This window comes from Crotalus tigris, unplaced genomic scaffold (genome assembly GCF_016545835.1).
Source record: "Crotalus tigris isolate CLP2741 ecotype Arizona unplaced genomic scaffold, ASM1654583v1 scf7180000017666.27876245, whole genome shotgun sequence".
NCBI classification, from domain to species: domain Eukaryota; kingdom Metazoa; phylum Chordata; class Lepidosauria; order Squamata; family Viperidae; genus Crotalus; species Crotalus tigris.
In genome coordinates, this window is record NW_024096551.1 from 2451848 (window position 1) to 2476711 (window position 24864).

At 36.3% G+C, this 24864-nt stretch overlaps 1 protein-coding gene across 1 annotated transcript in view; it reads left to right on the forward strand.

Moving 5' to 3' along the window:
* The first annotated feature begins 51 nt into the window (after positions 1-51).
* ACAD11 (acyl-CoA dehydrogenase family member 11) overlaps positions 52-24864 on the forward strand; it is a 40720-nt gene continuing 15907 nt past the window's right edge. The window contains exons 1-13 of the mRNA XM_039336201.1: positions 52-582; positions 7187-7286; positions 7878-8003; positions 9279-9440; positions 9920-10087; positions 12985-13132; positions 16517-16638; positions 17402-17508; positions 17922-18048; positions 18420-18497; positions 19507-19645; positions 19747-19854; positions 21514-21612. Of these exons, the coding sequence (XP_039192135.1) occupies positions 446-582; positions 7187-7286; positions 7878-8003; positions 9279-9440; positions 9920-10087; positions 12985-13132; positions 16517-16638; positions 17402-17508; positions 17922-18048; positions 18420-18497; positions 19507-19645; positions 19747-19854; positions 21514-21612 (1621 nt within the window). The 5' untranslated portion in view covers positions 52-445. The remainder of the gene's footprint in view (positions 583-7186; positions 7287-7877; positions 8004-9278; positions 9441-9919; positions 10088-12984; positions 13133-16516; positions 16639-17401; positions 17509-17921; positions 18049-18419; positions 18498-19506; positions 19646-19746; positions 19855-21513; positions 21613-24864) is intronic.

The window sequence follows — 24864 nt, forward strand, 5'->3', positions numbered from 1 at the left end:
AACATATTCTTTCAACTTAGGACACTTTTTAGAAGGCTAAGCAAATGCAGTCCAGGATAAAGTTTTTAACAGAACTGCTGGGTAGCATTTCGTAACGCGCTCCACGTCTGTTGAGCTACCATTGCCCTCATCCAGTAATGTATAACAAGGATGATGGGAAGTGTAGTCTATTCACATTCGGAGAGCGTCAGGTGAATCCTCGAAAGTATGATCAGGGTCGCAGCTATAAGAAATCCGTTCTTTCGAAACAATCGGTGTGATTTCTAAGAGGAGGGTGTAAATTGTGTAGAAGGCCAATCGCTACACTGTACTGAGATCTTTTTTGCCCGCCTCCTAAAGTGGATGGTATTACGTTCCAGGCGTAGAAAGCGTACGTTTTACCTACTGCAACCTTTGCTCTGCGAAAAGATAACCGCTGGTCTGAAAGCGAATTCATTTCGCAAAAATGGCAAGTGAAGCCAACACTACTGAAGTACGGGAACAGCACCGATTTCGCCAGGAAGACTTGGAGGGATACTTATGTCTCTCCCTGCCTGGGTTTCCCGTGGAACCTCGCGAAGCTCTCACGATCAGGCAATACAGGTAAGGATGCCCCGTCGCGGCGGGGGAAATCAGGAGGACGCAAAATCTCTTCCGGTCTCCCCTGTGAAGTATGCTTACTTCTTTTGAGAAAAAGTCACAGCAGCAGGATTGTTCTGTCTTTACACAATCGCGGCTCCCAAAGGAAATGGCCGCGTATGGGATGCGAGAAAAGTTTTTATTAAATCTGTTCAAAAAGCGAAACAGTATGCACACGTTTGACTTTCCCCAGATTTCTTCATTTGTAGTAGTAGAATGGCCACAGGAACAAAGGGAAATACGCGGCCTAAGTGTATTCATTGCTTTAAAGTGAAGGGAGATAGTTGCGGAAGGCCTGGCTGACTTCCAGTCAAATTCTCGCAGGTGCTGAGCGGGCTAAAGATTGTCTCCAACCTCTCCCAGGAATGTCTGGACTGACAAAATTCCTAGCCCTATTAATTCAAATTGTAGAAATATCTTACTGAAATGGTAAACTTGTTATTGTCTAAGATTCTTTCATGGGTCCTGGACATTCAAAGCATTCATGAAATGTAGTCCAGAAGAACACACACACACACACACACACACACACACACACACACACACACACACACCCCACATGACTGAACATCTTGCTTCTTTTTCTATCATGCAATTAACTTTTTACTGCTGATATCTCATTATGCAGAAGATTATTTTGAAATCTGGACTGCTTGTATTTAGAACTTTACTATTTTGGGAATAAAATTATTTATTAGATTTATAGCCCCATCCACTTTCTTTCTGGATTTCAAGTAAGCAGTTCTGTTCCATTTTCCCTGTAGCAACAATCCTTGTGAAATAGTGTGGGCTAAGAATGTATAACTCCAAGTCAGTCTGTGACGTTTTATGGTTGAAAATGGCTTTAGAATTATTCAAGTTTTTCCAGGACTACTGCAACATTTTAAGCATTGTAAATGTTAAAATAATGTGATGGCACAGTGGTTAGAATGCAGCATTGCAGGCTAATTCTGCTGACTGCCAGCAGTTCGATCCTCATCAGCTCAAGGCTGATTCAGTCTTCCATCCCTCCGAGGTAAGTAAAATGACACCATCTGAAATAGAATCACTGCTCAATATGTTTATATATACAACCAAAATATTGCAATGGAGTTTTGCTTGGACAAATGTGCCACACTCACTATCAAACAGGGAAAAATTGTGAAAACTGAAGGAATCAAAATGTTGTATGAAAATAACATCAAGAGTCTGGATGAAGAAAATTAGTACAAATATCTGGGTATCCTTCAAGCTGATAACATCAAGCACACTGAATTAAAAAAAAAAAGACTAGTGATGAATACATCAAGAGAGTGAAGAAGATCTTAAAGTCCAAATTCAATGGAGTAAATACAATCAAGGCAATCAACACCTGAACAATTCCAGACATTAGATACACAGCTGGAATAGTGGACTGGACGCAAGCAGAAATAAAAGCAACGGATAAGAAGATCAGAAAAATAATGACAATGAATCATGCCCTTTGTTCTTGCAGTGATTTTGACAAATTCTACCTTCCATGGAAACTATGTGGGTGTGGAATGTTGCAAGTACATTAAATGGTTGAAGAAAAAAAAAGGGCATTGGAAGAATATCTGAAGAACAGTGAAGAAGATTCACTGAAGTTCGTATACCAGGAAGGCTTACTGACTACCGGAGAGATCAAACTGACCTTCAAGAAAGACCAGATAAAGAATAGAATGGAGGTATGGGAAGACAAAGCACTATATGGCCAATATATTAAAAAAATAGCAGGGAAAGCAGATAATAACAAGATCTGGCAAGAAAGTTGAAGAATGAGATCGAAGGACCAATTCTGGCTGCACAAGACCAAACCTTAAGAACAAATGTATGTAAAGCCAGAATTGAGAAGACGGCAATAGACAGTAAGTGCCCCTATTCAAAGAAGCTGAAGAAACCTGGTAAGCTGCTGCAAGAGGATCACACAGACTGACAATAGGCATCAGCATAACAAAGTAGCAACAATGATGCACTGGAAAATCTGCAAGAAATATCATTTGCCTGTATGCAAGAACTGGTTGGACCATAAAATAGAGAAAGTCATAGAAAATGAAGAAACTAAATTGCTCTGGGACTGTAGAATTCAAACAGACAGGCAAGTGTTACATAACACCTCAGACTTAATTGCCGATAATAAAGACATAAAAGTCTGGATAGTGGATGTGACAGTACCTGGAGATAGCAGAATAGAAGAGAAAAAAACAGGAGAAGATAACAAAATACAAAGACCTACAAATAGAAATAGAATGACTGTAGCAATAGAAAGCAAAGGGAGTACAACTAGTAATAGGCACCTTCCCAAAACAATTGGAACACCACCTGAAGATCATTGGCATTTTGAAATTTGCCATCAGTCAATTGCAGTTTTATTCAAAAAAGCTTACATCCTGGGACAATACCTTTAACACCATCAAACATCTACATCTGCCTATTGAAGATACTTGAAAATGACTCGATAGGTCAGGGGTTCCCAGCCGGGGATACTTGCACCCCATGGGAGTGTGAGACGATATTCCCGGGGGTGCATAAACTTGGGTTTTCAAAATTATAGTGTATATGGATAATCCGTTGATGTTATTTTGAACTTTTGTAAGGGGTGTGAGAATATATCAAGCGTTCTAGGGGTGCGGGGTATAGAAAAGGTTGGGAGCTGCTGCGATAGCTAGATTAAATGCCAGATTCAGTCTGAACATCTGACTGTTTGTGCTAAGAACAGTAATAATCATCATTCATTCATTCACTGTCATATTTGACTGGTTTTCAGCACTTATTGCATTTTAATGTCATTTAAACAATGGAAAGAACAGAAGGACACTGTGCTTATGGTATCAGTTGACCTTAATCCAGCTTTGCCTCACTTCCAAGTTCTAATTCCATGACCATGTTGTTGCTTTTCTCTGCAACTATTCCAGTTTTTCTGAATTGTTTTTAAAATGTAGTACTCAGAATTGTAACATAGTATTTCAGACAGAGTTTGACTGGTATATAATAATTTAATATAGTTAAATTATTACTTCCTATGATTTTGAAGTTTTATGTTTGTTGATGTTGCCTAAAATTGCATTTACTCTCTAAGTGGCCATTCTGCAATGCTGATTCATGCTCTTCTTGCATAAAATTGATAGATGTATTAGATATTCTTGCATTGAATAACTGGTAAACACTGATAGTGCAATAAGAAAGTTAAGCAATTGTGTGGGTTGGTCTAGGTCAAGGGTAGGCAGGAATTCTGGGAGTTGAAGTCCATGAGTCATAAAAGAGCCGAGGTTGCCTATCCCTGGTCTAGGTTAAGGTTGAAATTTGGAAGAGATTAGTAAAGTTCAAACTTGTCCCTAAATTCAGATAATAAGGAATAATTTACTATTATAGATATTATCTAATATATCTCAGAGGTTTGTACAAGAGGTTTGGCAGGAGCACAAATTGAGAAAACATTGTTTTAAATCACTCATAAAGGTGTTGCAATATTATAGAGCCATGTGAGTATATATGACTGTGCTGTTGATTAGACTTACATGTTTTGTCTAAAATAAAAAGTAATGATTTTTCCAGATCTTATGCTTGGTGTATTTGGTAGAGTAGACTGTGATTTATAAAAATGTAAGAGACTTGCATAGATATAGAAAATCTACACCTCCTTGTTAAAATCCCACATTTTTGAGATGCAAAAAAATCAGACCAAAACAACTCACTTCAGAATTTCTTCTGTACAATTCAATTGAAAAACAAATTGAAATCTTTCAGGGAAAAAAATAAAAATAAAAAATACAATACATGGTTGCACAAGAGAGAGGTTTATTGACATTCCTGTGTTAGAATAATAAAAGTGCCAAGGGGTCTTGTTGGACATAGTGTAGCATAGTTATTCATCCTTCCCATTGTTTATGGTATAACAGATTTTCCTGATGGATTAACTATTGCTTGCTATATGTATGTCTCCAAAATCTCTTTTTCTATAATTTAGGCCATTAAATTTAGTCTTATCATCTGGAACAGAGGGATAGAATGCTATATTAATATAGAAAATTATAATACAATTATCTAGGTCAGAATTGATATTATATATACATCTTGTTTTATTCCTGTACTACTATTTTCAGGGGTAGTTTCTATCATAGAGCTTGCAAGTGGAACAGCAAAAGGAAAAATGTAATGGTATAAACTGAAAATGCCTACAATACTGAAAGCTGCTGGTTGCCAGCTGGAATAGTGGTGAATTATGCGGGGATATATTATAGACTTAATACAATTTCAAAGGCGAAAGATTTTTACACTTCTGTTTTGAAGGCGGGCTCTCCATTATCTTCAGGACCTGAGATAATAGAAGAAAAGTTGGAAGAGCAGCCGGTTGATTTAGGAGACATACAGGCTGAATCTCTGCAGCAGTCTCTTGTGACAGAAGATTTTTTAAAGAAACCGAGAATGACTCGTGCAGCTTATAGAGGTAAAGAAAAAGAACAGCAGAAGGCGGGCTCTCCATCATCTTCACGACCTGAGATAATAGAAGAAAAGTTGGAAGAACAGCCTGTTGAAGGTGCTATGTTATTGGATGTAGGAGACATACAGGCTGAACCTCTGCAGCAGTCTCTTGTGACAGAAGATTTTTTAAAGAAACTGAGAACGACTCGTGCAGCCTATAGACGTAAAGAAAAAGAACAGCAGAAGGCGGATGTTGGAATAAAGAAAAGGAAATGATGAACTTTTGTAGTGGTTTTTTGAGATAGAAGATGTTTTAAAGGAATAGTGAATGATTTGTGTAGTGTGTAGATGTAAAGAAAAAGAACAATAGAAGGTGTTGATTTAGTGGAAAAGTTTAAATATTTGGGAGTATATATTATAAATTTTTTAATTTAAAGTGTATAAAAATAATTATGAGATATTATGGGTAAAGGTGTAAAAGAATTTAAATTCTAATGATCTCTGTTGGTGAGAATTTTAGTGATTAAGATGAATGGTTTGCTAAAACTTTTTAAGTAGGAGGGTATTAATAAATTTACTTAAGGGTGGGGAAAAAAAAGCAAAGAGCCAAGTTTATCGAATGTTAAGTTTGTTGGCTGGATTATATTGGAGGGAAAATCTTGTGTTTATTATGGATGAATGGTTGTTTAAAAGAAATATATACCTAAGCGTGGAGAAGATGGATAAATTACATGTAGAGTAAATATGGGATTTAATGGATAAATTATGATTAGAGTTGATATGGGATTAAAAGTATTATTTAGATTATGAATAATTTTTAGTTTTTAATTTGGAATTGCTTATATTGTTATTTTTTTAAAAATTTGTTTTGTATTCGAATTAAAGCACATTATTGATTTTGTTATTTGTATAGTTGGATAAGTTTATTTAGAATTTGCTTGTTTATTTGTAACTCTGTAACCAGCTCTGGGAAGTGATGGGGGGAGGGAGGGGGTTATTCTAGGGGGGGATATTGTTAAAAACTTGTATAAAACTTTTCAATAAAAAAAAATACTGAAAGCTGCTGGTTGCGTGTGATCATGGGAAGTAGATGACCTAGACTTTCTGAACTTTATAAAACAGTATTCTCTAACATAGCACAGTCAAGTTGTGGATGCGGAAATACAAGGCTTGTCATTTCTGACTAGGATGACCATCTGGAGGCTCTGAAACTGAAGGCAGGGAGAAAGGAGAGAACTACTATACACAATTTAGTCAGTCTGGACGTGATAAATCATATCAGGAGACTTCTGACATATTTTTGCTGGTTTGAAGAGTAAAAACAACAGTGAGTTTTATGGCATTGCAATGACTTAACATATGTCATTAGATTTCATAGATCCCAACCCACTTCATCAATATGAAACATAGTCCTGGGAAATTGATATTATATATAAACAAAGATATTGGTGGAAGCAGGGAGAAGGGTAGAAAGGAAGCTGACAGTGAAAGAAAATTTGAAAGGTATATGTAGTGTAATAAGAAATCTTGATCTCTTTTTAATCCATGAGAAATAATACCTTTGCCTTTCATCACACTGATACATTAAACAACCTATACAGTGTGGAAGTTTTGTTTTGAAAGTAGTTTTTTTCTCTGTGGCGCAAGACTTGTTTTCTCACCAGTGTCCATACTGGCTGGGAGGTGAACCTTCCCATTTGAAAAAACATTCAAATGAAATAAAGTGTGACTTAAGCATAATTCTAGGAAGAGGCCATAGTTCTATTGTTGAATGCATATTTATATGTAGAAGACTGCTCGTTGTATTCTTAATACCACCAGATCTAAAAAACTAACAAACTTCTGGGGAATTACTCAAAGACTGCTTTATCAGTACCGGGCTTGAGGAACTCATGGTAGAACTCAGTGGTTCTTAAATGGAGATTAATTTAGGAATATCCTGGGGGAATTTGTATTTGTGAGTTGAGGGACTGCTGCTGCTGAGACTTTTCTGTAAATCAAGAGAATCTCAGGTCTTTTTTTGTGGAGGTAATAACTTATTGAGAAAAGTCTAATTTAAGAGCCACTGATGTAAGTAATAGCTTCTTATATACGCATTAGTGTTCTTTGACCTGTTCGATCTGTTACATCTCTCTCTATGTTCATATAGTTTGGGACAATCAAACCCCACCTTTTACTTGAAGAAAGGACTTAAAACCTACGTGCTTAGAAAGAAGCCTCATGGCCCACTCCTGCCTCAGGCTCACAAGGTACTACAGTCTTGTAATTATTATTGCTCTTTGAGTTTGTTTTGGGAATGCATTGGCAGTTTGGCATGTCGTGCGGGGAGATACTATAATTCAGTAGTGAATAAAGTTACTGTAAAACTACATTTTTCTTAACTCCAGCTGAAAGTTATTTCTGTCCATGTCCCCTCTTTCCAGCATGGTTTTCATTCTAAATTATAAATCACAAATTTGAGGATCAGTTTTGATTTACTTACTCAAGATCATTAAAGCTGAGAAAGCATTCGGGGTCCCCAAAACACCCCAACTGGGGCAAGTGATCCCTGTATTCTGTTGATGCTCATATTCTAAGTGGAAAGCCTAATTGCTATTATTTTTCATGATTTAAAATAGAATTTTAAAATGGATATAATCTCCATTGTATTTATAGAAACTTATTATGAGATGCACTTACGAAGTGCTGTATTGTAATTATTTGTTGAAATGTGTAAGAGTCACTAAATTCTTTAATTCTACCAATTTGAACGCAATGAACAGACTTTGTATGGATCATATGATATTCTATTCATGTTCTTAATGTCCATGTTTTTGTACATCGTACAACATCCTATTCAGATTGACAGAGAATATCGGATTCAGAAAGCTTTGTTTGCAGCTGGGTTTCCAGTTCCTGAACCTCTTTTATACTGCAGTGATGTTTCAGTGATCGGAACAGAATTTTATGTGATGCAACATGTTCAGGTTAGTGTCCTCCTTGCAGTCACATTGACTGACTGTTTGCATTTTTAGACCAGAATCCAGACATCCATGCAGTTATTATAGCATCAGTAGGAAGTGACGCCCTCTAAATCAACATAGGCAAACTTTGTGTGGCTAAGGATATCCTTTTTCTTCATATCAGAGGGTAATACTGGTATGGGGTGTGGCTCAACAATTTATAAGACAGAGTGTGTGGAAGTAAAAGATGTGTGGCCTTCTTTGTGTGTTGGGGTATTTAAGTGGAAAATATTCCTTTGTTGCTGTATACTTTCATTTTTGTGCTTATGGTGGAAATTTATTTTAAATCGATTCATGACCCAGATCATTTGCTGAAACGGGCAGTCATACACATTGAATGAGTGAGTAAGTCAATAAATGAATGAAATAGATACCTCAGACTTTATTATAAAAATGATCTGCTGTCAAAGATTGTGGGACTCTTCCAGAAGAATATTTATGGTGGTATTGAGCTAAAATGGGAAAGAATAATTTGCAAAAATCACTAGTGTCAGTGAGAAGTAACTGGTAGATCTCTTTCTATGTTATACTGCTGTTGTGACAGGTTCAGTGACTTCCAGTTGTTTCCTGGATGCAGTTCAAGCTTATCTCTCTACCAGGTCAGACAGGATGGGTGCATTGTAGATCTCTTTCCCTAAATTTTGCTATCTTGTGGGACTTTGGAAATAAATCTTTTATTTAATATTCCTATCCCTTTGAAACAACTATCCACCTTAAGATTTAGAGGCCCTCCTCATTTTATTGAGGGGCTGTGAATATTTGTCTTCTCACCCAGGCATTGAGCTAGGATGGAAGTGAACCCTGCAAATGTAAATGTAGAATTGGTACAATGTTGTGTCCTCGTGGTTGGGATATATGAGGCTGTGATGAATTACTGGGAGTCAGGCAGCATATACATTTAATAAATCAATTACATTATTATTAACTCAGTTATATTTATGCAGGTTTTATTGAATGTCATTTTGAGCTGCTCAGGATTAGATAGGCGATACATGTCAGAAAGAAAGAAAGAGGGAAGGAAGGAAGGAAGGAAGGAAGGAAGGAAGGAAGGAAGGAAGGAAGGAAGGAAGGAAGATTTCACTCCCCTTTAAATGGAATGAAATCTTTTGGTCAGCAAGTTTGAATTTAATTCTAGTATTTCAGATAATTAGACAAATAAAGATGGTGGAACTAATTATTTTTATATTTAAAAGCTGTCCTTTTTTCTCTCATTTCCTTATGATTTCAATTATGTCCCAGGGTCGCATCTTCCGAGATATCACATTACCTGAAGTAAGCCCAGCGGAAAGATCTGCTTTGTATATAGCAATAATAGAAACTCTTGCAAAGCTGCACTCCTTCAATGTTAGTTCATTGGGCCTCCAGGACTATGGACGAGGAGCAGGTTATTGTAAGAGGCAGGTAAATATTTCAGAAAAAACCCTCATTATGTGTATTCTTATGATTTTTTTTAATGAAAAATAAGTAATTGGAAAGTACAGAGTCTCTTCCTATTTACAGAGTGTGAAACTTTTTGGTCTTAAATTCGGATATTAGGATTTAAAGGGATACAAAATATTGAATGATGTTCAGTATCTTGAAGTACCTTACTGACTACTCACAATAATTATATTAGCACAATAGTTGGAAAAAACAGCCCAAAAGGTGAAATGCTAAGGAAGCAATTATTCATTTTAGTTTGTATATAAACTGCAATGGGAAAAGAAAGTAATTCCAACAGATATTAAGACATAAAAAGGGCAGCACACCAATAACATCAATTCAAATAATTTGAAATTGTTTAAAAAAAAGTGTAGTGAATGTGATTTTCTTCTCAAAAATAAAGGTCTCTTTAACCTACTATCAACTTCAGACTAATTTTGATTGTTGTTTGCTTTTAGGTATCAGTTTGGATGAGGCAATATCAGGCAGCTGCTCATATCCAAATTCCAGCTATGACTGAATTATCTGAATGGTTAATGAGCAATTTACCTGATGATGATGATAATGAAGTTACTTTGGTCCATGGTGACTTTAGAATAGATAACATCATTTTTCACCCAAGAGAGGTATCCTGAAATGATGCAAATAGCATTTTCTTCTATTTTTTTGTGTGCCAGCCTTTTATTGTTATGGAGTATAAGTAATAGAATCTTGTAAGTCTGTCAAAATTTCCTTCTACTACATTTTATACTAAACAAAATTAAGGCAGCTTGAATCTCTTTCTTCCTTCTTTCTTTCCTAAAACAGAATCATTTTGGGGGGGCCTCCTCCTCCTCTTCTCTTAATAGTTTGTTCCTTCATTCTCAGGACCAAAGTTATATTTCATCACCTCAGACTGCTGGGAATGTAGTTAAGCAGTTTTGTGAGTGTTTGAAGTGAGAATTAAATTCACCTTGCATAAGCAACAAATTATGCAAACCTGAAGAATAAATTATCGAGTGTTGATTTTGTCATAACTCAATATCTGAAATAATATATGCTTGAAGAATAGTATTCTAATGAAATTACATGCACATTCAGAGACATCTTAAAATAGCAAGATCTCCCCATCTATTAACTCCTTGGCATATTAGCATATCATATAGGGTAAAATGCATTTTCCAGTCAATAGTACATTTGTATTTTGCACTATTTATTCTATTGGATCTATTTTAAAGCAAATGCCAATAATACTTCTAAAGTAATGTGTAGTCCTAATGCATTTTAAACTCCTGTTGATAGAAATATGAAATGAAATATGTATTGCATTTACCCCCATGATTTTAATTCTTATCCTTTATTTAATACTAGATCACTAGTGAAATCAGAATTAGTTTCCAAGAAGTTTAACATATCTGCTTTGATCCTTAACTTTGAAATGGCTAAAAGGGCCAAAAGATTTTAGGTCTAACCCCGCTTACCTGCCTCCACCAGTATTCATCATCATATTATTTATTGGACATACTCTGCAGCTGTTGAAGCCAAAAACAACTATAAAAATGTAGTGCAGACTCAGTAAAAATAAAAAAAATGAATCCAATTATTTGACAATAGCAGTAAACCATAATATTTTCTGGTATATGACGCTTAGTGGTCATTGCCGAGTTAAATGCTAATTTGCCCATCTATTACACAAGATTAGAGTCTACTATCCTTCTTGCATACTTTTGAAGAATAACTACATGAAATGTTCCTATTAGAAATTAGAAACGCTTGGAATATCTTTCTTATAAATTTTTCTCTCTCCAATTTGATTTTAAATATTTTTTAAATATTTTTAAAATATTTTTATATCATCACATAGTGACGTCCTAACATGCTTGAGTTTATTCTGCATAACATTTTTTTCTACATAAACATGAAGAAAATAAGATCTGCTTTTTAAACAAGGCCTGTAAGAGATACAGTACAAGTAGTTCTTGACATGACCACAACTGAGGTCAAAATTTCTGTTGCTAAGTGAGACACTATTAAGTGAGTTTTGCCCCATTTTATAATCTTTCCTGCCACAGTTATTAAGTGAATCACTGCAGTTATTAAGTTAGTAACATGGTTGCTAAGTGAATCTGGCTTCCCCATTGATTTTGCATGTCAGAAAGATACAAAAGGTGATCACATGATCCCAGGACAGTGCAACTATCATAAATATGAATCAGTTTCCAAGCATCTGAATTTTGATCACATGATCATGGGGATGTTGTAAGGTGAAAAACAGTTATCACTTTTTTCAATGCTGTTGTAACTTTGAATGGTCACTAAATCAACCGTTGTAAGTTAAGGACAGTATTTGACTAGTATGATTAAAACACTGGAATATATCTTCTTTTAATTAGAAGGTGAGAGGAGGTCAGATGTCTATATAGCTTTTTCTTATAGTTGAAAATACTTTGTTTTCATGGCCAGGTGTGAATTCACAGACCTTTCCTAAAGTATATTAGAGAAATGGCAAGATAAGATTGTTTGGAATACACAAGAATTGTTCTTACTCTTCCTACAACAATTATGAACAGTTATAAATAGCCCAGTACAGAAATCTGGAGGAGTGGAATCTCAGCCCTTTGTTTCCCTGATCCTAATACAATGATATTATATAGTACTATATATTATTGTGCTTTGGATCTGTAATCAACCCTTGGTCTTCCACAAAACTGGATCCAGAGGACAGTAGCTTAGCTATCTTGAATATATTCCTCCTTTGCTATATATTCCTATCTTTTCTACTCTGTCTTCCAAAATCAGTGATGCTTCAAATGTACAGAAATGCATGAACTCCTATAATCGGACTTAGCTACTAAAGAATTCAGCTAATGAAGATTTGTTTGTGTGTGCTGTGCTTTAATTCATTCCTTATCAGGACACTGTTTGGTAAAGAGCTGGCTCTGGGAGGGCGTAGTTGGTTATTTTTTGCTCAGCAATATCAGGATGGTGGGATAGGAGAGGTTGATGCAAAAATCTGTAAGATCACAAGTGTGGCATTATCATCCAAGCCCTCCTCTATTGTACATGAATCACCTTCCTCAGTTTGGTGGCAAGAAGCTTGACTTCTGAAATTCACATCTAATGCAAAGGTAACTGTTTCCATTTTGTTTTGCCAATTAGATTATCAGTAGTCACACAGTAGCATCCGTGTTAATATTCTCAAAAGTCATAGCCTATGATTCCATGTGCGTAATATGCACTGAATTCATATTACCACGAGCCTTGGTGATGCAGTGGTTAGAATTGCAGTATTACAGGCTAATTCTGTCCACAGCCTAGAGTTCAATACTGATCTGCTCAAGGTTCACTCAGCCTTCCATCCTCCAAGGTTGGTAAAATGAGAACCCAGATTGTTGAGGGCCATATGTTGACACTGTAAACCACTCAGAATGCTGTAAAGCACTATGGAGCAGTATATAAATGTAAGGGCTATTGCTATTGCAATTATTATGCAATTATCCACAATTTTGTTCTCTTCAAGTTTTATTTCTGTCTCGGTTTCTAGGCCCGTGTCATGGCAGTGTTGGATTGGGAACTTTCAACTTTAGGCCATCCTCTGGCAGACTTGGCTTATACTCTTGCTTTTTGCTTTTGGCCCAGAGCCCTCAAACCTATAAAAATGCTTAATTTACAGGATGTAAATAGCATTGGAGGTATGTACTTGTTTATCTACTCAGCTGTTTTCTTTTTTTAAAAAAAAATAACTACTTTTTAAAATAAAAAATGTGAAAAAAACATAGTGATGGGTTATTGTTACTCCAACAATCCATTTTTGCATCTCAGATATACTTCATCTGCTCTAGGTGTGAGGAAAATAAATTCTTGGAGGAGTGGAATGTGTTAGCAAATAGGAACAGAGGGAATGTGTGCTAATTACTATGTTAAAAAGTGCCTACTTTTCAAGAAGCTTTATAAAAAATATCTGTGGAAATGTAACTGATATGTTTCTTTCTATTAAGACAGTAATTCTTTCTTAAGAATAGTAATAATAGGAGAGTGGAAAAATACCTTGAGGTTTGCTAATTATGAGTATCTATTTATGTCCTCTATGCCTATGTATATGCATGACTGTATCATTTATTTCCTTCTTTCCTGAAATGTATAAATACAAGTGCCACCTTTTATCTGCAGGAGTCTTTCCCATTATTTTCTGGATAGAATTTGTTCAGTGCATACTGATAAACAAACAACAAACAAACAAATAAACAAATAATACAGCAAGCCTTGCTATTGGTTTTTGGGTCTGCATTTGAATCTACACAAGTCCTCAAAATCAGGGCTTTTCAACCAATGGTACGGGTACCACCTGTGGTACGTTGGCACCTGGCAGGTGGTACGCGACCATCCTAGAAAAATGGTAGCGAGGGAGGGGAATGAGCTGAATGGGTGGCAGCATCACACAAGCCTGAGCAGAAGCGGCAGGATCAGTGCCGCTTTCCAGCTGATCGGTGCTTCTTCAGGGCTGTCAGGGCTGAAGGGATTACCAAAAGGATGAAAAACTAACATTTAGTTATGGTTAAACTGATCATAGGAATAGCAGTAATGGGACACTGCATAGTTGATCATTATCTTTCCTTTGCTCTTTTCTTTTATTCTTGTTTTTCAGTTATATATTTCACATTAGCATCCATGATAGTTTGCATTGCAATGCAACTAAAATATATATACATTCCAACTCAAAAATTTAAAAAATCCCTCTTAAGTACAAAGGATTTTTTTAAAGATAAATAAAGCCACATAAAAGAAGATACCCAAGATGCTAAACTGAAAACAAGACAGTTAGTCTTGTTTTATTGTATTGCTTCGATAATCAATTTGTAGAAAATAACTCTCCATTTATAAAATATAATTACTCTAGAGCAGGGATCCCCAAACTGTAGGCCACAGCCCACTACCGGGCCACAGCCTATTGGCCACTGGACTGTGTGAGTAACTGGCCAGAGGACGCATGTGCGCGCACTCATCCATTTGCGTTAGCATTGCCACGAGCATCACACAGGATCTAGCATCGCTGCAGGTTTCGCATGGGTGCTCATAGTCCCTTGTGCATGCATGCTCATGGCCCAGTTCACATGTGTGCATGTGCATGTAAAGCACCTGCCCCTCCCTTTTCCTCCGGGCTGCTAACCCAGAAAGATTGGGGATCACTGCTCTATTGCAGGGCTTTTCAACCAGTGGTATGGGTACCACCTGTGGTACATTGGCGCCTGGCAGGTGATACGCAACCATCCTAGAAAAGTGTAGCGGGGGAGGGAAATGAGCTGAACCGGTGGCAACATCGCATAAGTCTGAGCGAGAGATGGCTGGAGCTGCAGGGCTGTCAGGGCTCAGCGGAAGTGCCAGGATTAGTGCCAGGCTCCAGCTGGAGCTTGGCACTGATCCTGGTGTTTCTGCTGAGCCCTGAAGAAGTGCCGATCAGCTGGAATGTTGCAGCATCTCCAGGGTCTTGTGATTTACATTCAGATGCTTGGCAACTGATTCATATTTATGACGATCATAGTGTCCCAGAGTAATGTGAAGTGACCAAAACCTGCTGCAACCACCCAGCAGACGGGGGGAATAAAAACCAAACACCCGCCACCCCCGCTGCCAATCCTCAACAGAAATGTTCACAACAATGAAAACCTTGGACAGTAGGAAGAGCGCCGCCAGGTGCAGTCTTGTTTGGCTGTGGCTTGGGGGGCACGTTTTTCAGTGCCATTATAACTTTGAACAGTCACTAAGTGAACTGTTGTAAGTCGAGGACTACCTGTATTTTATCACTTTTTTTCCTCTTTTTTTTTTGGTCATCAAGTTTTTGACACCTTGCTAGTGACTGGTGGTACTTGGATCTTGCCATATCCTAAAAGTGGTACAATGGGTGAAATGGTTGAAAAGCCCTGCTCAAAATAACTGAGGGCAGAAATTAGTTCAACCACAGTTCCATTAAAAAGGCTGGGCCTGCAGCTTCCCTAATGCTAGGAGCATGCCTGGAGAGAGTTAGATTAGGGAAATTGACTTAGAAACTTCTAATTTTAGAAGAGGTATCAGTCTTTTTGTAAAGGATATTGAATTGGAAGATAGGTTTTCCTTTTAATCATGATTAAAAGTAGTATATTAAACAAAAATGACCCCATAATGGAAATACAGATGGGCTAACCTGCAATCCAGAAGGCAAGAAATTCAGCTTCACTAAACCCACTAATTGTATCTCTGTGTGTATGTGATGTTTGTGTGTGTGTGCTTGTTTTGTCTATATCTATGTATCTATCTAGTGTCTGTCTGTCTATCTGTCTGTCTATCTATCTCATCTGTCTATCATCTATCTATAGAATCATATCTTTTTAAGGTCTATTGTGTAATAGTTTATTTTAATTAGAAAGGATCACAGTTGAAATTTATAATATTTAAATAAAGTGAGAGTGCAAGAATGTTTTTACAAGGGAGTGTAAAGGGTATTCTTTATTTGCTTCTCCCCACTGCAGTTATATGAATTATGTGAAATAATTTAACTGAAACATACAACCTCTTTAGAAAGGGCCTATAATATGGAATGGGAATTTTATCCTAAGGAAACACTCTTCTGCAAGCATTTCATTAAATATAACCTATTAAATATAAACCAGCTGTTTGGGGAATTCTGAGAGTTGTAGTCCACACAGCTTAAAGTTTCTTGAGACTGAGAAACTGTTATAACTTGTGGCCTAGTAATACCTAGCTGAGCTTAGGTGACTCAGAAAACTAAGCGGGGTCAGGCATGGGTTAGTACTTGGGTAGATCACTATGAAGTTCTAGAGCAGTAGCTAATGTTGAGAAGTCTAAAAATATGCTGAAGAAGACCCCAGCGAACCATTTCTATATTAGACCAAGACATTTGATGTAAAAATGTCAATTGCTGACCACTGCTCAAAGAGAATTCTATAATTTTGTTATCTAATGATATGGAAAAACAAATACAATTATATATGTTTATTTACTATATCTGTAATATATGTGATATAATCTACAAATCATACAGCAAAGCTAAATGTTGACATAAATAAATTTGCTCTTCATAGGAATTCCTTCCCCTGAAGAACTGATCACGATTTATTCTCGCTTCAGGGATACCAGTACTTCTCTGCATAATCTTAATTTTTTTCTTGCTCTTTCATATTTTAAATTGGCCTCAATAAGCCAGGTAACATATACATAATCTACCTCTTATCTTTTAATGTCAAATGGAGTGACTAAAACACAATTAATGATTTTTCGTAAATCCTTTTACTCATAACAACATTAGTAATAGCATTCCAAATTTAATATTTTACTTGAAGTAGAGGAACTGTTTGCATAATATTAAATATTATGCTGTTCGTGAGTCCCTGCAACTGATGTCATTACTGTGCTTCAAATAGACTTTTAGAATGAAGGTGTCAAAATAGGAATCATGAGACTGTAGTTTAATATTCTTCTTGATCACATTGCTCTAAAGATATCTCTGAGACACCTGTCATCTCTCAACCCAAACTAATTAACAAATTATTTTTGGAAGAAATAAATAAAAAGTAGCATCAATTTGCTCTGGACATGGATAGCATAGCATTTATTGCTTTTCATATAGCATATAATGGTTACAGTAAATGAAAATTACAGTAACTTTAAATTTAATGAATCCTATGTTGCATAGCTTTAAGTTCCACAGAAGTTTCATAGTTTTTATGCTTTTTGCCATTATTTTGTAATTTTATAGCTACCGTATATATCATAGGTATATACCACTGTTAAATTATTTATGATAATCTTGCTGCTCATTTGATGGGTTATATGTTTTTTTTAACTTATGTTGATCAAAGATTGATATAAGTACAGATCTTGAATAATAATTAAATATTCCTCTGTCATATATTATTAAAGTGCTGAACTATTTGTTATTTTACATATTGAAATTACTTATTCTTTAGGGTATATATGCCCGATATCTCCTGGGTAATTCCTCTGCAGAAAACAGTTTGGAATTCAGCAGTGTAGTGAAACCTCTGGCTGAAGTTGGATTACAGGTAGCCAAAAAGTAAGAACTGATTGTTGAAAGAGTTTTAAAGATTTAACTATGCCTCCTGTACCTCAGATAGGCCCCACAAAGTTTTCTTTTTTTGATTGCTATTTGGTGCTGCACTGGCTATCTCTAAAATAAATTCACAAGAGAAGTAGGTATCTGGGGTAAGGATAATAAATTTAAATTGCAGAAATACAGATAGTATTAAATGGTAGCAGATAACAGCTTTCTGTCTCTTTTCTGCCACCTTGTGGCAGAGCCTATTTGAGGTGCAAGTTTGCCCTCTATTTAACACACTTGTAGGACACTTTGATATATCAATGTATTGATTTATTCAATTTTTATTCTGCCTTTATTATTTTTACCAATAACTTCAGGCAGCCAACATGCCTAATACTCCCTCTTGATCATTTGTTGCTTTCTTCTAGAATAACTTTCAGCACTAGTACACCTCCTTGCAATTCTGTAGAATTATTCCAGCAGTCCACAGAGGGGAAGAAAATCCTTCAGAAAGTGAAGGATTTCATGAAAAAGCATGTTTTTCCAGCTGAAAAAGTAAGTGGTACCATGAATAGTTATTAAAGGAGGACCAAATCAACATTGTTTTGAGCCTTGCTCAAACTTCCTGAAAATTACCTGCCATTTAATTTATCACAATTGCCAAGAGTAGCCATGTGATCTGTTTTGCAGAAATCAGTCCTCTAACTAAGGCAATGTCAGAAACCAGTACTCTGTCTTCATAAGTATACAGGCCCAGTATACAGATAAGGAAACATGAAAATCCTAACTCCACTTTGAAATCATAACTTGTTTTAACTATGACATTCAAGACTTAGCAGAAGATTAGTCGATACTTTCAATTACAGCTTTCAGATGGGGTAGCACAAGAATGATTATTTTTACATTATTTTATGTATATCTTCTAGGAAATAGTTGAGTATTATGCCAGAAAGAAAAATTCACCAGATATATGGAGAAAACCTAATGTCATGGAAAAACTCAAGGTATTCTTTTTTTTTTGTCCGTAGTATACAGTAAAAGAAAGATCTTGTATGATGCCAATGAGTATCTGTGCAAATATAATTTAAAGCTTAATTTATAGTTTTTATTCTAGTCAAAGTTATATCTTACAAAGTGAATGGAATTTACTAGTTTAATCCACAAGAGAACCTTTTTGGCGTAGTGGTTTGAAGCAGCAGGCTAGAAACTAGAACACCATGAGTCCTAGTCTTGCTTTAGACACAAACCAGCTGGGTGACCTCGGTCCAATACCTCTCTCTCAGCTCTAGGAAGGAGGCAATGGCAAGCCAATTTAAAAATCTTGCCAAGAAAAACTACAGGGATTGCCAGAAATCAACACTGATTCAAAGGTAGAACTTAGCTTTATTGCATATATGTATGCCTACACGTCAGATAAAGTGATAAATTTGTTCTAAAGTACTTTTATTGCTCCATCAATGACAGCTTGGGTCTTAGGCCATCATATGTCTCTAAGGGTGTTTCCTTATACGAATTTAAATATGAATGAACAAACATAGCAAATTCTACTTGCTACTATGTCCACATGGTATTGTCTTCATCTCATCTCCAGTCCACTCCTGAACAGTCCTTTCGTTCTTCCACGTGTAAAATGCTCTGCTTAAATAAGGGATGAATCATGATAGTTTTACTGTGTTTGCCAACTGATGTGTTTCATTATTGTTTCTGTTGGTGACACAGTCAGATTCTGGAAAGAGCACTAAATCATTGATCAAAACCATTGTTAAAATACCTGATAGATGCATTATAACCACGTTGATAGCCCCCACTCACACTTTTCAGTTGTTTTTGAAACTTCATTCAGAAGCTTTGAATAGAATGTTAGCCCCATATGTCGGCACCTCAGGTATCTCGCAGCAGAACTTTTTGTACGATAGTTTTGTGATGTAATTTAACTTCTATATTCACATTTTTGTTAAAATGTTGGACCTATTGTTGAGCTACTTGATCCATCCATAGTTCTCTTTTCATCAGGAAAAGGCCAAAGCAGAAGGCCTCTGGAACCTTTTCCTGCCAGCTGTTAGTGGTCTTGGTCAGTTGGACTATGCGCTAATAGCAGAAGAGACTGGGAAGTGCTTCTTTGCTCCTGAAGTATTCAATTGTCATGCACCAGGTGGGGGACCGTCTTATTGCCTTGTCAGAATTTTTATCACTCTTATATTGTATGGTGGATACAACAGGAAATGCCATTTCACTATTTCTTCTGTTTTCCAGACACAGGAAATATGGAGGTTCTACACTTGTATGGGACAGAAGAACAGAAGAAACAATGGCTGGAGCCTCTTTTGGAAGGAAAAATTAATTCTTGCTTTTGCATGACGGGTAATTGTTTCATATTTTAGACATGGAAACATTCATATGTAGCAGAGAGAGAAAACATTCATATGTATGTATTCATTTTAAAATTTTGGGGTTGAATCCAGCATATTAGAAATTCTTCTGTTTCACTAAAATTAATGTAAGGGGATTTAGCCAGGACTAATTTGCTTATAAATATCAGCAAGGTTATCGTATAATTAATTTACTCTGAATATAGTACTGTATTTCTATAATTTCCAACAATAAAACAGAATTAACTTCCAATTCATTCTGAAATGCACTCTCAGCTCATCGTTATCATGTATTAGATTGTAGAATTACATTTTTTGTATTTTAACTTCCCTCCCCTCCATCTGTTATATCTAGAGAGTTTTCCAGGTATAATGCAAAGTATTGGTCACTACTTAAAAAATGCTATATAGTTTGGGGCCTTCGTATCTTTAGGACCAACTTTTCCCAACTGTATCCCGCCCATCAAACTTGTTAAGAGAGACTATTTATCAAGTGGAATGAAAAGAGGAAGTCAGACATTCTCTGTCATAGCTCCTTTCCTGAGGAGTATCTTGCCCTTGAAAGAAAGAATTGCACCCATCCATATAGCCTTCTAGAAGCAATTGGCTCTTCTGGAAGACCTTCAGGGATTAACTGCAATCAATACAGATAGTCCTCAACTTATGGCCAGTCATTTAATGACAGCACAGAATAATGATGGCTTTGGAATTGATCTTTATGACTCATAAAGCACTTCAGCTGTCATAAAACATTTAGTGCTGCCCTCCCTGGTCACATGACGAGATTTCTGGCTCTTGGTAATCTATTTGCATTTACAACTGGTTGACAGATGTCCTGCGATCCTTTGATTGTCACTTGCAATTTAATTTAATTTAATTATTTTGCTCATCTTCCTGATAGGGCAATCCTGGGCAACTTACATAACATATAAGGATGAATCAAAAAGCAATTAAAATTTAAAACATTAAAATGTTAAAACTATACAAAAACTATCTTCTCAGCTGACTTCTATAGATAGTCAATAGGGAAGCCAGCAAGAAAGATTGTGAGGGGAGGGGATGTTGGATTTGAGGTCTGCTCCCCCAATGGAAACCCTTTTGCATGCTGGAAGAACAGAGCTCAAATCTGGCAAAAATGTAGCGAAGGCTGGTATTCTAAGCTTTACAGAATGCTGGCCTTGCCTAGGATTTTCTCCTTCCTTCCGGAAGGATTTTAAGGGCTCTAGAGTGGAGGGGAAAATACTAGCATTTGCTAATCACATGTGATCGCTTTGCTCAGCTATTGAGATTCTGGGCCCAATTATTGTCATAAGTGAAGGACCACCAATAATACCAGATTCCAGGCATGGAATTGTTATTTTAATTAATAATGATATTGAATTTGTTTTGTAATTTATAGATAAGCTTTGTAATTATCTGGAATCCAATAAATGGTAGATATAATGGTGGTAGACAAATCTCAACACTCACTCACACATTCTCTTACTCATTTAAAGAGGATAATAAGACAAGAAAAGAGAAAAAACTTCCTTCTCTGGAAGTTCATCTTTGGAATCATTGCCTAATAACCCTTATTGATGTCTAGAAAAATCTGCACAATCTTTTCTGTTTGCTGGGTTTCAGTTGTGGTAAATTCTGATGTTTGGTCTAGAACCTGATGCTGCATCAAGTGATGCCACCAATATGAAGTGTAACATTCAGAGAGATGGAGACAGCTACATAATCAATGGCAAGAAGTGGTGGAGCAGTGGTAAGTAAAACTGTTTCCTAGAGTGTGAGATTACAGTAATGAGTTTTTGTATTAACACATCTCTCTCATTAAGTGGACTTGTTTCTCTTACTTTGTTTTACATGTATTTGAACACTTACATACTAGCAATAGCAATAGCACTTAGACTTATATACCACTTCACAGTGCCTTACAACTCTCTCTAAGCAGTTTATAGAGTCAGCCTGTTGTTCCCAACAATCTGGGTCCCCATTTTACCTCCCTCCCTCCCTCCCTCCCCCTCCCTCCCTCCCTCTCTCTCTCTCTTCCTCCCTCCCTCCCATTGTAACTTCGAATAGTCACTAAGCGAACTGTTGTAAGTTGAGGACTGCCTGTACTTTATCACTTTTTTCTTTTTTTTGGGGGGTCAAGTTTTTGACACCTTGCTAGGCTGGTGGTACTCAGATATTGCCATATCCTAAAAGTAGTACAATGGGTGAAAAGGTTGAAAAGTCCTGCTCTAATGCACTCAGGTTGCAGGTTCTTCTGGGCGCTTCTCTGCTGGTCCCACCTTGCCTCACCTCGTATTGCATTGCCTTGCATCTGGCCAGGTTGAGAGCTGACTTTCTCTCTCCAGAACCACAAATACAGCTAGGTTTTTTCGACCAAAGAGGTACCCATTTTTCTACTTGCAATATTGCATGCTTTCATGTGGTCAGGAGCTGGGGAACGAGTGGCAGGAGTTCACCTTGTCTCGTGGAGCCTGGTTTGAACTGACAGCATGCAGACCATTTTTGACGAGCAGTTCCAGTATCATTCATGCTGCACCACCACCTCCCCATTAACTGACTAATGTACTGGTGGTCCCAAGATATAGTCTGTATGTGGTGGGGTTTAGGAATGAACTCTGCTCCTATAGGAACATAGTCAACATCTACCCCCCTCCCCTTTCCATATCATTCTGTGGGTCCAGATCTTTCATGCACTTCACCACATGGTGTTCTAAAAATGGCGGCAGAGCATTTGTGCCTCAAGTGCCCTATATGTGTAATAATACCTTTTTGTTAAGGTAATGAAATTACAGAAGTATTGGGAATGGCTTTTGTAAATAACCACAACAACAAAGCATTTAGTAGTATTCCGGTGCTAATGATATACTGTATTATGAGGGGAAATTTGAAAAAATATATTCCTATCCTAATTTACCAGGTGGATATTAGAATATCATTCTCTGATGTTAACAAGCCATCAGTGTTGTGGGCTTGTGAGAACTATCCACATTAAATTGATTGAAACTCCTGAATACATAGTGTATTATGTAGGAACTTCAAGTAATTAAAAAGATCCACATAATGATACACTTATTTGTTCTTCATTAATGCTTACTTGTTCTTCATTAGAATTGTAATATATTCTGAAGTTCTTTAACATAGGATTGTTATTCTTTTAAAAATATCTCAAGAATATCAATTCTATATTTCTGTAATATATTTTTGAAAATAATAATTTTTATTAAATAATAATTATTAATAACAATAATCTTTATTGATTAGCATATGGGCCATATCAAGGTGCAGAGTTCCAAACACACGTTATACTAAAAATGCAGTAAAAACAATTTAGAATGGAATTAGTTAAAATATAATTTAGGATAAAATAGAAATAAAATACAATTTAAAATGAAATAGGGATAAAATACATTTTTAAAATGAAATTAGAATCAAACACAGCAATTTAAGATGTAGATAGATAAAATATGATAAAATTATATTTCAGTATCATCCTTACAATCTACCCCAATCAGTCTCACATATGCCTATCTCAGCTGAACCATTTTGCTCAGGTACTGTGCTGTGTTAAATGTAATTTTCAAATTCTGGCTGCACATAAGGTAAGTTATTTTGACATGGGGGTCCCAATGAGTCATTCGTTTAGTATATAGGCCAAGGTAACTGTCTCTCACCCTCTTATACAGGCAACAGTGAAATAGGATGTGAGCCAGATCCTCAATCTCTGCCGCTCCGCAGATGCAGAGACGTTCATTATAGGGTATAAAGTGGAATCTCCGGTATCTGACCATTGTGTCAAGCTGTTCAAATCTCGCTCGCATGAATATTTCCCTAAGATGTTTTGGCAGCTGTAACTTCAAATAGCTGTCTGCTTGAAAAGTGCGTTTGTATTTGCTCAGCCATTTCAAGTTACCCACCTTACTAAGGATAGCTATGTCATTTTGTGCTTCAATATCCTTAATTCTTTGGGCAGCTCTTTTTTTAGTTCGTTACCCTGTTATGCAAGAGACTGGAAGGCCATAGTTTCTTTCAAAATTTGTCAATTTAGTGAACCAGGAAGTTTGTGATTGTAATTTTATCTGCTCTAGTAGGCATAACTTGGGGAGTCTGTCACTCTCCATTTCATTAATTTTATGCCAGTAATTATATGTACTAATTTTGGATAGAGCATGAATTGTATGAATTCCCAGTTCAGCTCTAACTACTGCAGCAGATGTTCTTAGCTCTATACCCAAAATACATCTCAGGTGCTGGAATGCATTTGTTCTAGTGTTGTAATTGGGTATGTATCCCAAACTTCTGCTCCATACAAAAGCATAGGAATAACCTTAGCGTTATATACTCTGATTAATGGAACCAGGGACCCTGGATAACTATGATTCTTTAATTTAAGCAGTAGATTCAAACGAGCCTTTGCTCTAAGTGTGCTCTGTTGATGATCGCAAGCCCAAGATCCAGTCTTGGAAAATGTTATGCCTAAGTATACAAAAGTGTTAACCTATTCAATTGGTTCACCATCTAATTGCCATCCATGACTCTCATGATGTTTTCCAAACACCATGATTTTTTATTTAGTTTTACTGATGGTTAGGGAGTTGTCCTGGCAATAGGAGTTGTGAATACAATAATAGGATCATATCATCAGCATAGAGCAAGCTATTACAGTATGTATTTAGGATCATCAGCAAATGTACCATGGGATCCTTCATTAACCCTGGCAGATCATTAATGTATAATTAAATAATAATGGGGCACACTTCACTGTAAGCCAGATCCCTAAATATTTTATTTACTTAGTTATACTTATCTTTGTTTTATCTTCCAGTTCACTTTCCTGTGCCTTTGTAAGATTTTTGGTTATTAATTTGGATTTATTCTTATTAACCTTAAGTCTCTAATTTTTGTCAGGAGTATTTCTAATGATAAAATAAATAGAAGAGGGGAAAGTGGGCATCCTTGTCTTACTCCTTTGGTTATATCAATTTTTTCTGTCATTTCATCATTT